Source organism: Macaca mulatta, chromosome 9 (genome assembly GCF_049350105.2).
Source record: "Macaca mulatta isolate MMU2019108-1 chromosome 9, T2T-MMU8v2.0, whole genome shotgun sequence".
NCBI lineage: Eukaryota > Metazoa > Chordata > Mammalia > Primates > Cercopithecidae > Macaca > Macaca mulatta.
Window position 1 is genome coordinate 122387164 of NC_133414.1, and position 12827 is coordinate 122399990.

Consider the following 12827-nt stretch of genomic DNA (forward strand, 5'->3'; position numbering starts at 1 on the left):
GGCTGGAGTACAGTGGCACAGTCTCAGCTCATTACAACCTCTACCTCCTGGGCTCAAGCAATCCTCCCTGCCTCAGCCTCCCGAGTAGGTGGGACTATAGGAGTGTGCCACCTTGCCCCACTGATTTTTTTACTTTCTGTAAATACAAGATTTTGCTATGTTGCCTAGGCTGGTCTCGAACTCCTGGGCTGAAGCAGTCCGCCAACCTCGGCCTCCAAAGGTGCTGGAATTACAGGCGGGAGCCACCGTGCCTGGCCTGCAATCCTTTGTGTTTTTGTGTTTGTCCTTGTAATGTCTACAGATGTATTTTTTTTTTTCTTTTACTGCCTGAGCTTAGGAAACTGTAAGCAACATTGTAAATAAATACATTCCACTCTCAGTTCTTTACAGATAGGGGCCTTCTGCACTTGGAGGATTGTCCACACCAGCATTCCTCCCAAGTCCACTCTCCTGTACAATATGCTCTTGGCCACAGACCTCTAATACCCAACTCCTGTGTCTGTAAGGAAATTTAGACACAGCAAAATTAGAAAGATAAACACACGGTCTTGAGGGAGAGGGAGATTGAGAAATTCAAACTAAAGCCAATAAAAGGGGATTTGGATTACCTACTATTTGAAATTTCTTTTTCTGTGTCTTTATTGCCATTAGCAAGGATACTTGAATAAAGATGATTTGGAAGTAGGAAGGCTATTGTATTGAAGTGGAGGGCATGCCCAGGGTTGCTCTGGGCAAGTGAAAGCTGGTGTGGACTTTGTTTTTATTTCTACAGGGGCCCAGAAGTACCTTATGGTGCCCGTGTGTTATTTCCCTCTTACCTCCACTACAGCCTGACCGTCCTGCCGTATTTCTTGGCTCCCAAGACTGTGCGTGCCTTGCATACAACCTTCAATTTTTTCTACCAGTTGTAAAACTGAGCTAAGTTCAACAAATAATTTCTAAAACCTGCCAGAGAGCCAAGCTCTGTGCTTGGTGCTTCCAAAGTGAAGCATGTATGATCTCCAGTTCCATGTCTATATTCTAGTTCAAATGACAGACATAGAAATCAGTCAACAATTTTTGTCTGTCTTCTGGGAGTGTGATAACCTGTCCCCAAGAGAGCTGCTGACAAGCGCAATGTCTTCTCTGTTTTCCAAAGGAATGGTGATAATGGCCTTCTGTTATTGAGCATTTACTATGGGCCAGCACAATGCTACACGCTTTATATTAAATCCTCACAAACATCCAATATGCAGGTGCTGTAATAACCCTCATGTTGTAGATGAGGAAAGCCTTAGCTTTAGCAAGGCTAACTTTCCTAAGGCCACAGGCTAATAAATAGTGGAGTAGAGACTAAAACCTCAGGGTTTTCTTTCTTCCTAGAGAGACCTTAGGGCTCTGGGAAAAGCCCTGGGGAGTAAGAAACGTGCAAGAGGCAAGAATTGGAATCTGGAGGCCGGGCGCGGTGGTTCACGCCTATAATCCCAGCACTTTGGGAGGCTGAGGTGGGTGGATCACAAGGTCAGGAGATCAAGACCATCCTGGCTAACACGGTGAAATCTCGTCTCTACTAAAAATACAAAAGTTAGCCAGGCGTGGTGGTGGGCGCCTGTAATCCCAGCTACTCAGGAGGCTGAGGCAGGAGAATGGCGTCAACCCGGGAGGTGGAGCTTGCAGTGAGCCGAGATTGCGCCACTGCACTCCAGACTGGGTGACAGAGCAAGACTCCATCAAAAAAAAAAAAAAAAAAAGATTTGGAATGTGGAATGTTTTAACTTAGGCTGAGGGTCTCCTTGGGGATGCCTCCCTGGAGCGACTTCCTTTTCTCTCCACTCTTGCTAGGGTAGAGAGCAGGCTGTCAGAACCTCCAGGGCCCTTTGGGTGTTGACAGTGGAGCCAAATGGCTCCTTTCTCTAGACAGAGATGGTTTAGGGTGTCACTGCTTGCACGTGCAGTAGTACCTTGCCCAGCACCCCCTGGGGAACTCACCCAACCAGTAGGTCTCCTGTGGTTCTGCATACGAGGGTGTCAGGGTGTGAATCCACACCCTGTCAGGCTGTATTAGGCTTCTGGAGGCGCCCGAGCTTGTAGGGCAACTGGGCTGGCCCATACATGGAGCCAAGGGCTTCTGCCAGGGAAGCCAGAGGAGAGAGGCAAGTGTGAGCTGCAGAGATGAGCATTAGGTCCTCGCTGCCACTGTGACAGTGTGGGTCAGCTGGTTCCGGTCAGACAATGACATAGGCCAACCTCTTCCTCTCACTGATCCAGAGTTAGGAGATAAGAGGGATCTTAAATATAACTGGGTTTGGCCGGGCATGGTGGCTCATGCCTGTAATCCCAGCACTTTTGGAGGCCGAAGTGGGTGGATCACCTGAGGTCAGGAGTTCGAGACCAGTCTGGCCAACATGGTGAAACCCCATCTCTACTAAAAAGTACAAAAATTAGCCGGGCATGGTGGCGGGTGCCTGTAATCCCAGGTACTCGGGAGGCTGAGGCAGGAGAATTGCTTGAACCCGAGAGGCGGAGGTTGCAGTGAGTCAAGGTCGTGCCACTGCACTCCAGCCTGGGCGACAGAGTGAGACTCTGTCTCAGAAAACAAAAACAAAAGCAAAAAATCCCAAAATGTAACTGGGTTCCTGTTACTTTTTAAAAGCCCTTCAATAGTTTCTTTCCTGCCTCACTTAAAATAAAATCTGAACTCCTTGCCATGGCCTTCATCATTGCCGTTCAGAGTGAGTGTGATTGGAGGATGGAGAGCCTTGGTACCTGCTGGGAGCTTGTCAGAAATGAGACTCCAGATCTGCTGCAGCAGGATCTGCATTTGCCACAATACCCAGGTGATTTGTGTGCTCCTTAAAGTTTGAGAAGATGTCCTAAACAGTCTTTGTGATCATCCCAGAACTCCTCACCCACCCACCTAAACCTTACCCCACTTTTATCATTTATCCTGTATTCTACTCATCACAATTTACACTTACTCTACTTGCTTATTGTCAGTCTGGAGGGCTAGAATATAAGCACATAGAGGACAGGGACCATAAGTAGTTTTGTTCATTATTTTATCTTTGGCATCTAGCTTAGTGCCTGGCACATAACAGATGCTTAAGGAATATTTATTGAATAAATGATGAGTTTTCTGCCTTTATCTTTCTGACCTAGTGTTTCTCAACACAGGAGCTGTTGGTGTGACAGTTCTTGTACAGATTCGTCTGGAATATGGCAGGATTTAACATCCTTGGTTCCCACCCACTAAATGCCACTGGAAACCCCCTAGTTGTTGTGACAATAAAAAAGACACTCCTACAATGTTTCTAACACCTCTTAGTGTGATGGGATTGCCCTTGGTTGAGACCATTGCTTTAACCAATTTCGTCTGACCTTATGCGATTGAACATAACATGATGTATGCTGTAGGGTCCAAGAGTCAGAAAATTCAGGTTCAAATCTTTTCATAGCCTTTGTGACCTTGGGCAAATCACCTAACCTTTCTGGGTCTTATTTGTAAAACAGGAATCTCAGAGGCGTGCTGAGGATTAAATGAACCGACTAGAGGAGCAGCAACGTGCATGGCAGCCCTAGTTACGTGGCAGCTAGTAGGCAAATGGATGCGTGTTGTTCTAGGATCTAGGGACAATCCCAGCTTCCTCAAATCAAACCACTGTTGGCTGGAAGAGCTGGTGAGATCAGCTACACCTTGGACAGGCAAGAGAATGTTATTTTTATTATAAGTGCTGCATCTGAGACTGAGAGAACTCAGATACAAGGTGGCAGGAGCTGGTTGTGTGGTTTGGTGTTCAGGGCCTGGCTGGACCTAAGCGTGACCTCCACAAGTTTCTGCTGCCTGGAGAAGGGTGGTGATGCCAAGGGGTGGGGGCAGGGCAACTCAAGGCCAGCTCCTGGCAGGGGAGGGAAGGTTACCCAGGGCTTTGGCAAGAATGTGGGGCATCCTCTCAGCAGCAGGAGAAGACCTCTGGCAGTCTTTTTTATTTTTTAAGGCTTTAAAAACAAGTTATATCTAACTTTGAAAGAACAGACTATTGCAATACCAACATCTAGTAAACACAAGAAAAAATACAGTTTACTTTTGCTTTCAAATATAGATGCAGAAATCCTAAACAAAAATATCAACTCTTGGAACTGAACAGTGCTTCAAAAGAATCACACACCATGGCTGACCAGGTTATTTGCCAGATATTGCTGAAAGTCACAAAATCTACCAGCATAAATGATTACAGGCACAAATTAAAGAATAAATGTGATTACACTAATAAATGTTGAAAAGTATTTGGGAGGCATTTCTAATGAAGAAAACTACTTTGACACAGCAAAGATTGTTTCCTGTGGTGGTCTTTTAATTATAGTGGAAGGGTGAGGTTGGGCCCAAGGCTTGCGGTCATCACCAGGAGTGAAGGAGTTCACTCTGATGGCAACATTTCCTTGGGGAAGAATGAACCACGAACAGAAAAAACAGCACTCGGATCCTTTGGGAATGTAACTTGATCTTGATATTTAAAGGATTGGGCCCCACAGGTTTAAAAAGCTTGAGTTCTAACCCTTATTCCATCAGTTTGATAGACAGCTGTTGGCCTTCTGCCAGTTACCATACCTCTCTGAGCCTGAACTTTCTCAACTGAAAAATGGGGACTGTATTGAGAAACAAACTTAATAACACAAACTTCTATGACATAAACCTTGAAATGTTATTTGGGGAAATATTCACTTGGCATGGCCCTAGCAAACTCCTCCCAAATACCTTATCAGTAGCACCCTGGTGTCACCCCAAGTGGGGTGCTCCAGAGTAAGCAAGCCACTTAGATGTGCATGTTAATTGAGTCCTGCAATGCAGACGTCTTGGATCCAAGTTCATGCAAAAAAGAAGGAAAAGGACATTTGAGAGATTAACACATCCATTATAATCACTGAAATAGGCTGCTGTAATAAGGGCCATTTAATAAAATGTAAGAAGCCCTTTTCTAAGAGGGAAGAGATGGGTCAGGATGGAAGTCAAGTGCAGCTGTTTGAGCCTTTGCCAGTGGTCTGATCTCACCAGTAAAACTGGAGTTAAAAAACAACAAACTTCCAGATTCAGCCGTCTCAGATAAACACTGCCTCCCCCTGGCGTTCCACCCACCCCAAGTCCTTTCCCTTCCTCCCCAGCTCGGGCAGCACCTGAGTCGCTTGGTGCGTTTCCGTGTAGTTGGGATATCAGCCGGCAGCCCTGGCGACCGGAGCCCTGGGAGGCGGCAGCTACCTCTCGGGTTTAGCATTACGTCATTCCTTCTAGGCCCAAATTTATCTCGGCTGCACAGAGACCCGCAGCTCTGAGCTGCCGCTGACTTGAGGAGAGCTTACGCATGAACTTAGGCAAGGCTGACTCACCGGGCGAGGGAAAGGTTTTCTGCTGTTCTTCACGTTTCTGGGCTCCGGGGGAAGAGGAGGGGAGGAGGCTGCGGTAGTCATTTTGGAGTGGGGGATGGAAAAATGTGTAACTGTTACGGTTCTCACTTAAGAGCTTGTAGTTCACCTCCCCTATCCCCAATGTTGAGTATTTGAAAACGCCCATCCTTAAAAGATAGTTGCAGAAAACAGTGCCCTAGTCAGTAAACACTTTGCAGTTTCAGGGAAGTTTTCCAAAGTGCAAGGTGTCATCAACACAGTGACTTTGGACTTGTAACTTAACCTCATGGCCCCTTCCTCTCTCCCCATCTCTCCTCCCTAAAGAAAAGATACAACACATCAGCCTCCATTGTTTATGAATCTGCAATAAATCACTTGGAAATTGTCACTAAGTAAACTGTGCTGAGAAAGGACCCTTAAGAATTGAGGGCTTTGCCTGCCTCCTTCAGAAGGCAGATTGTCCCCATCTGTGGCTGTGATCGTTATAGGCCTGGGGGATTCTGGGGGACTTTCTCCATTTTCAAATGACTCCCTTGAGAGAGATACATACTTTAGGGAGAGGGCAGAACAGAGACTATGGGTAGGATTCCAGGTTCTTATATCAGTAGACTTCGGAAGCCTTGCTTTTCTTGTTTCCCCATCTGCATTTGTAGTGGAAACTTAATTCATTGGAGCAAAAGAAAGGCCATGGCTGCCTCTGGGTTCCTCTGGGTTGAGACTGTTGCTGAGGGATGGTTTGTGGGTAGCATTACTTTCCTGTGGATAGAGCCCTAAGCTTTGCGCTGGAGAGGCCCTTATAGCTGATATCCTAGGAAGGACTCCAGGAGGCAGCCAGAGCAGGGAGAAGGAAGTGGTACTTCAGTTGCTTTTGGAAAAGGCTGGAGATTTCTGTACATGAACCAACCCTTAATACTGCCCACCATGATCATCATCTCTCCTATTCTTCAATGCAGGTGGCCTTTTGGTGAGTCTCGCTCTACTTTCCATGTCCTCATCTCCCTCTTGGCCATGGCTCTAGAAGAAGGGCTCTAGATTAGTTCACCTGGAGGTCAACTGTGGAAGGCCATGCATAGGCCCCAGGCCTCTTGCATGTAGCCATCTCTTCCTAACCAGCTATGGCTCTGTGACCTCTGGAATTAAAGCCATCTTGAATTCATGTATATTTTCAGTTTGTACTACTTTTCTTGATTGCTTGTCACACAAGTTTACCTCCTATTAGGAAAAGTAGAGTTGTATTTGTCCTGACCAGGCGCAGTGACTCACGTCTGTAATCCCAGCACTTTGGGAGGCTGAGGCGGGCAGATCACGAGGTCAGGAGTTCGAGACCAGCATGGCCAACATGGTGAAACCCTGTCTCTACGAAAATACAAAAAATTAGCTGGGCGTAGCGGCAGGTGCCTGTAATCCCAGCTACTTGGGAGGCTGTGTCAGGAGAATCGCTTAAACCTGGGAGGTAGAGGTTGCAATGAGCCGAGATCGCACCACTGCACTCCAGTCCGGGTGATAGAGTGAGACTCTGTCTCAAAAAAAAAAAAAAAAAAATTCTACCCTCAACTAACAGATGTTCTAAATGAATGATATTTTCTGTAAAATAATCCACTCCCACCCCTACCCAACATGGCCCTTGTTAAGGGTGGAGGGTAGTTGTTACCAACACCCAATGGGAAAGCTCAGATCTGAAACGACCTAGTCAACAGCTAAAAAAACAGTCCCTTTTTCAAAGCCTTTACAAAAAAAAAAAAAAAAAAAAAAGTGTGGCTTGTGAACACCTCTCATTTTGGGTCTTCTTGGATTTGATGGAATATCTATTTGGTTTTAAATGTGGTGCCAAGTGTAATATTTAAAAGGACTGGCAGAATTTTGCAGCTTGTGACCTCACTGGAGATTTTATTCACTTTAGAAAAAAAGAAAAAGAAAACAAAAGGTATGAGGGAAAGGTATGTTAAAATGCAGCATGAAGCCGTTAACATTTTTAAGAGGGTAAGAGTTCCGTCTCAAGATGGTATTTTCTGCAGGAGCCAATGGAATGACCACGGGAGGGGGAAATTCTTCCCTCACCAGGAGCTTCATGTTATTTTGGATGTGATATCAACCAGCAGGTTAAAACGATTGGGGTGGAGGCCCGGCGCAGTGGCTCACGCCTATAATCCCAGCACTCTGGGAGGCCTAGGCAGGCAGATCATGAGGTCAGGAGATCGAGACCATCCTGACTAACACGGTGAAACCCCGTCTCCACTACAAATACAAAAAATTAGCTGGGCATGGTGGTGGGCGCCTATAGTCCCAGCTACTCGGGAGACTGAGGTAGGAGAATGGCATGAACCCGGGAGGCGGAGCTTGCAGTGAACCGAGATCGTGCCACTGCACTCCAGCCTGGGTGACAGAGCGAGACTCCGTCTCAAAAAAAAAAAAAATAAAAAATAAAATAAATAATTGGGGTGGAGAACAAACAGTTATGGGTATGTTTGCATGGTTCCCAGCTTGCTCCTAGAGCATTCAACAAGTACGATCCTCTTGTCCTTCCTCTCCCTAGATCCCTTGTTCCCAACTGGGGGACAGGGGAGGGATTTTGTGTCCCAGGAGACATTTTTGGTTGTCACACCGGAGGGGTAGTGGTGTGCTACTGGCCTCTAGTGGGTAGAGGCCAGGGATGCTCCTAAGCATCCTGCAAAGCACGGGACAGAGCTCCTGCTCCAAGGAGGAATTACCCAGATCAAAATGTCAATGATGCTAAAGTTGAGAAACCCTAGTCTAGACTTTGAGAATTTTTTAGATGGAGGACTTAGAAAGAGAGTGGCCATGAGAGCAGTCAGGGGCTTTTTTTTTTTTTTTTCTTTTGAGACTGAGTCTTGCTCTGTTGCCCAGGCTGGAGTGCAGTGGCGTGATCTCGGCTCACTGCAACCTCCGCCTCCCAGGTTCAAGCGATTCTCCTGCCTCAGCCTCCCAAGTAGCTGGGATTACAGGCACCCGCCACCATGCCAGGCTAATTTTTGTATTTTTAGTAGAGACAGGGTTTCACCATGTTGGCAAAGCTGGTCTCGAACTCCTGACCTCAGGTTATCCGCCCGCCTCAGCCTCCCAAAGTCCTGGGATTACAGGCATGAGCCATCGTGCCCGGCCAGTGGCAGTCTTTTAATGTGGTCTCTGCTCTCTTTAGCTAACTCCCCTTTTAGCTACAGAGGACAGCGTAAGAGAAAAACATCATCATCGCTTCTATTTACTGAGTGCCTAGTATATACTGAGTGCTGGAATTACTGCATTTAATCTTCGCAAAAAGCCCTACTGAATACATGAACCTCGAGAGCAGGTCTGTGTCTGTTTCTCTTTTACTATGCACACTAAGTCTAGTACAGTGCCTGGCACATGGCACGCGCTCAAGGTCGTGGCTATGATCATATCCATTTTATACATAAGGAAAATGAGACTGAAAGAGTTCACACTGTCAGTGTAAGTAGCAGAGTCAGGATTTGAATCAAACTCTGTTCAGCACCAGGGAGAATTTTCTGGCGTCTAAAAACATTAGTGAGGGACTGAGGGAGGAGAAAGTTTTTAAAAGTAAGATAACTACTTGTCTGTGTGCAAGCTGAGGTGGAAGAAGGGCTTCATGGAAACCCTCTCTGATGAAATCATCCCTCGTTTTTGAACAGCAATTTCGGCTTTTCCAGTTTCTGTGTGCGCTGTTGGTGCAGGTGTGTTACTCTTCTCATTTTGCAGATGAGGAAACTGAGGCACATACGTTACATGAGAAAGTAGGAGATAAACGACTGCAACATGATATTTGGAATAAAGCGTGTCTCAGCCCCTGGGCAACCGCAGGGAGTCGCTGAGAAACAAGTTTCCCCGGGAGTAGACTCCCAGCTTGCTCAAATCCTTCCCATTCCACATCGTGTCTGGAGGGGGAAAAAAAAATCCTTCCCTCCCAGAAGCAAAGTCCCACAACTACTTAGGCTTCCCTAGAGACAGGAAAGGAAACCCAGCGGGACTACACCTTCCGACGAACTTTGCGAATCGTGCGGAACGCAGGCGCTCTGAAACGGCGTGCGCACTACGATTCCCGGCAGCCGCGGGCGGGGGCGGGACTACATTTCCCAGGGGGCAGAGGCAGGGGCGGGAGGGGGCGGGCCGCGGCTCTGCTCCCGCCCCTCCCCCGTGCTCGCGCGGAGAGGTAAACAAACCACGCGCGGGCTGCCGGTGGCACGGCGGGCGCGGCTGGCGCGGCTGGGGCGGCTGAGGCAGCGGAGAGCGCGCCGAGCCGCGGCCGGGCTGGCCCGCCCGCCTGCCGCACATGTTCCGGGACGGCGCCTCGCCGTAGCCGCCTGCGGCGCCTCCTGTCGGCCCGGGAAGGGAGTGCAGAGAGGCGCCGATCGCCACCCGCGGTGCCCATGGAGCGGGTAAGGATGATCAACGTGCAGCGTCTGCTGGAGGCTGCCGAGTTTTTGGAGCGCCGGGAGCGAGGTAATGGCTGGGCGCCGCTGCGTGAGCCCGAGCGCTACTAATCTTTATGGGGAGTGCGGTGCGGCCGGTGAGGGAGGGCACGCGTGTGAGGTGCGCGCATGTGAGGGAGAGGGTGTGCGTGCGTGTAAGCGTAGGGGAGCGCGCGTGTGAGGGGTGGGGCGTGTGGGGAGGGGAGCGGGCGTGTGAGGGGTGGGGCGTGTGAGGGAGGGGTGCCCGCGTGTGAGGGGAGGGGCGTGTGAGAGAGGGGTGCACGCGTGACGGGAGGGGCGCGCGTGTGAGGGGGGGCGTGTGAGGGAGGGGAGCGCGCGTGTGATGGGAGGGGCATGTGGGGAAGGGAGCGCGCGTGTGAGGGGAGGGGCGTGTGAGGGAGGGGTGCGCGCGTGAGGGGAGTGGCGTATGAGGGGAGGGGAACGCGCATGTGAGGGGAGGGGCGTGCGTATGTGAGGAGAGGGGTGCGCTCATGTGAGGGAAAGGGCGTGTGAGGGGAGGGGAGGGGCGTCTGCGGGTAGGGGAGCGCGCGTGTGAGCGAGGGGTGCGCGCGTGTGAGGGGAGGGACGTGTGAGGGAAGCGCGCATGAGGGGAGGGGCGTGCGCATGTGTGAGGGGAGGGACGTGTGAGGGGAGGGGCGCGCGGGTGTGAGGGGAGGGGCGCGCATGTGTGAGCGGAGGGGTGCGTGCATGTGAGGGGAGGGGTGCGAGCATGGGGGGTCGAGCATGTGAGGCGAGGGGCGCGCGCATGTGAGGGGAGGGGTGCGCGGGTGTGAGGGGAGGGGCGTGCGTGTGTAGGGAGGGGCGTGTGAGGGGAGGGCCATGCGTGTGTGTGAGGGCAGGGGTGCGCACAAGTGGGGAGGGGCATCTGAGGAGAGGGGCTCGCGCGTGTGCGAGGAGGGGCGTGTGCGGGGAGGGTCGCGCGTGAGGGTGCGCGCGTGGGAGGGATGGTGCGGGGGAAGGGGCGTGTGCGGGAAGGGACGTGTGCGGGAAGGGGCGTGCGCGTGTGGGAGGGGCGCGCGTGCGTGGGAAGCTCGCGCGCGTGAGGTGCGCGTGGGGAAGTGTGTGTGCTGAGATCGTGAGTGGAGGCGTGTGTGAGAGATCGTGCAGGTGCGGGGGGAGGTGCGAGGGTGCGCCCGGAGGGTGGGGCTGTGGGTGTGCGGGGAGCGGGAAGGAGACGGGCGGAGGGGAGTTGGAGAGAGGACGGTCCGGGACTGGAGAGAGGGTGACCATGGAGAAACCAGCAGGGCCTGGAGTGGGAGAGGGTGCTGGGAGTTAAGAAGAAGGAGGAACGCGGATGCTGGGGGTGTCTGGGGAAAGCCGGTGGAGAGTGGGCAGAGGACTGGCAGCGTGCGGAAGAGGCCTCTGAATACCTGCGGGGTGATGAGATAGGGCCCCTTTGGCGGTGGCAGCCCAAGGGACTGTGGAGATGGGGCAGGAAGAGCAGGAACTCGGAGATTGTTGTCAAGAGAGAAAATGTCTCTGTAAGACTTGTTCGAAGTACGCGAAAATATTGGGCTTAAAAGAGACTCTTTAGAACAGAGAGAGTTGAAAGTAAAGGGGAATTTTTGAGTCAAGTAAAATCAATGAAGCGAATGGTAACTGGTCAAAAAATGTTCTAAAGCATCTGAAATCTCAAAAAAAAATTTTGGGGAGAGAAGGATTTTGGAAAAGGGGGATAAATTATTTGGTTTAGAGGAGGTATCAAAACACCTTCCAGCTGATGGGGTGTCACAGGATTGATGTCCAGGCGAGGGACATTAATCTTCTAACCAAAAAGAGTGGAAACATTGTACCTTTTTTTTTGCTTTCAAAAACCTGTTACTGCAAAGACCTTGGATTTGTGGTTCAATGGATTTGGGTACTATATTCTTCTTACTATACCTTTTTTTCTTGCTCTCTTCAGAGTGTGAACATGGCTACGCCTCTTCATTCCCGTCCATGCCAAGCCCCCGACTGCAGCATTCAAAGCCCCCACGGAGGTTGAGCCGGGCACAGAAACACAGCAGCGGGAGCAGCAACACCAGCACTGCCAACAGGTAGCAAGCTGGGAACGCTTAGAAGAGGGAACTGGAGGGAAGGAGCACATTTCTCCTGTAATCCCAAGTCTGGAGGAGCAGCACTTGATGGGTTTCTTTACTACTACCCTGGGGTGGGGATTTGGCCCTTTAATAAAGTCTAGAAATCATAACCTGGTTTTGCATGGAAGGGAAGGAATAGAATCTGGAAAGACAACCAAAGACGTTCTTGCTGGGATTATTAAGATGGCTATGACTGAGAGGACAGTAAGTTGAGAAACTTGAGAAACTTGGCAGCATGTGTCCATGCATGCAGCCACCTGCTAAAAGTAATTGTGGGGTGGCTTTTAATAATCTGGTCAAGTTTAGGACAGTCCAAGAAGGTTAAAAAAAAATCAGAAATAGGTCTGGCAGGATATAAAGCAGAATCAAGGGCTTTGTTAAAGGAATAAAAATATTTAGGTAGAATTGGTAGTGAGCAGGTATGGTTATTTGTTTAAGGAGGAAAGGGAAGACCGTACTATGAAAGTTTTGCCTCTTTAAATAAGATCCGATTGGTTGGTGGGCTCTAAAAGCAAAAATGAAAAAAAAAATCTGCTTATCTTTCAAGCAGAATAGATCTTTTAGAATATACTTGTCTAGATGTACTTGGAAAGGACGGGCCTAGTGGCTCTCACCTGTAATTCCAGCACTTTGGGAGGCTGAGGTGGGAGGATTGCTTGAGCTTAGGAGTTCAAGACCAACCTGGATGACATAGTGAAATTTTGTCTCAAAAAGAGAAAAAAATAGACGTACTAAGATGTAGCTGACTTCCATTTTTGAAAACTCTGAGTAGTATCTGGCTGTCTCTTCAGTGTTTTTATTCTGGGGAGCCAGTAAATTCCTAGGATTCATCTCATAAGAAGTTTTCAAAAGGCCTTTCTTAACAGAAGATTAACAGATGGCTGCCTTTTCCATTGATAAGGGGAATTAAATGAGACCTTTATTTCTG

At 49.5% G+C, this 12827-nt stretch overlaps 1 protein-coding gene across 10 annotated transcripts in view; it reads left to right on the forward strand.

The window, feature by feature from the left end:
- The window catches only part of MXI1 (MAX interactor 1, dimerization protein), an 81184-nt gene that overhangs the window by 9384 nt on the left and 58973 nt on the right, over positions 1-12827 (forward strand). The window contains exons 1-2 of one of the 10 annotated variants that reach the window (XM_015148137.3): positions 9544-9831; positions 11725-11857. In XM_015148137.3, the coding sequence (XP_015003623.1) occupies positions 9759-9831; positions 11725-11857 (206 nt within the window). In that variant the 5' untranslated portion in view covers positions 9544-9758. 10 annotated transcript variants of the gene reach the window in all.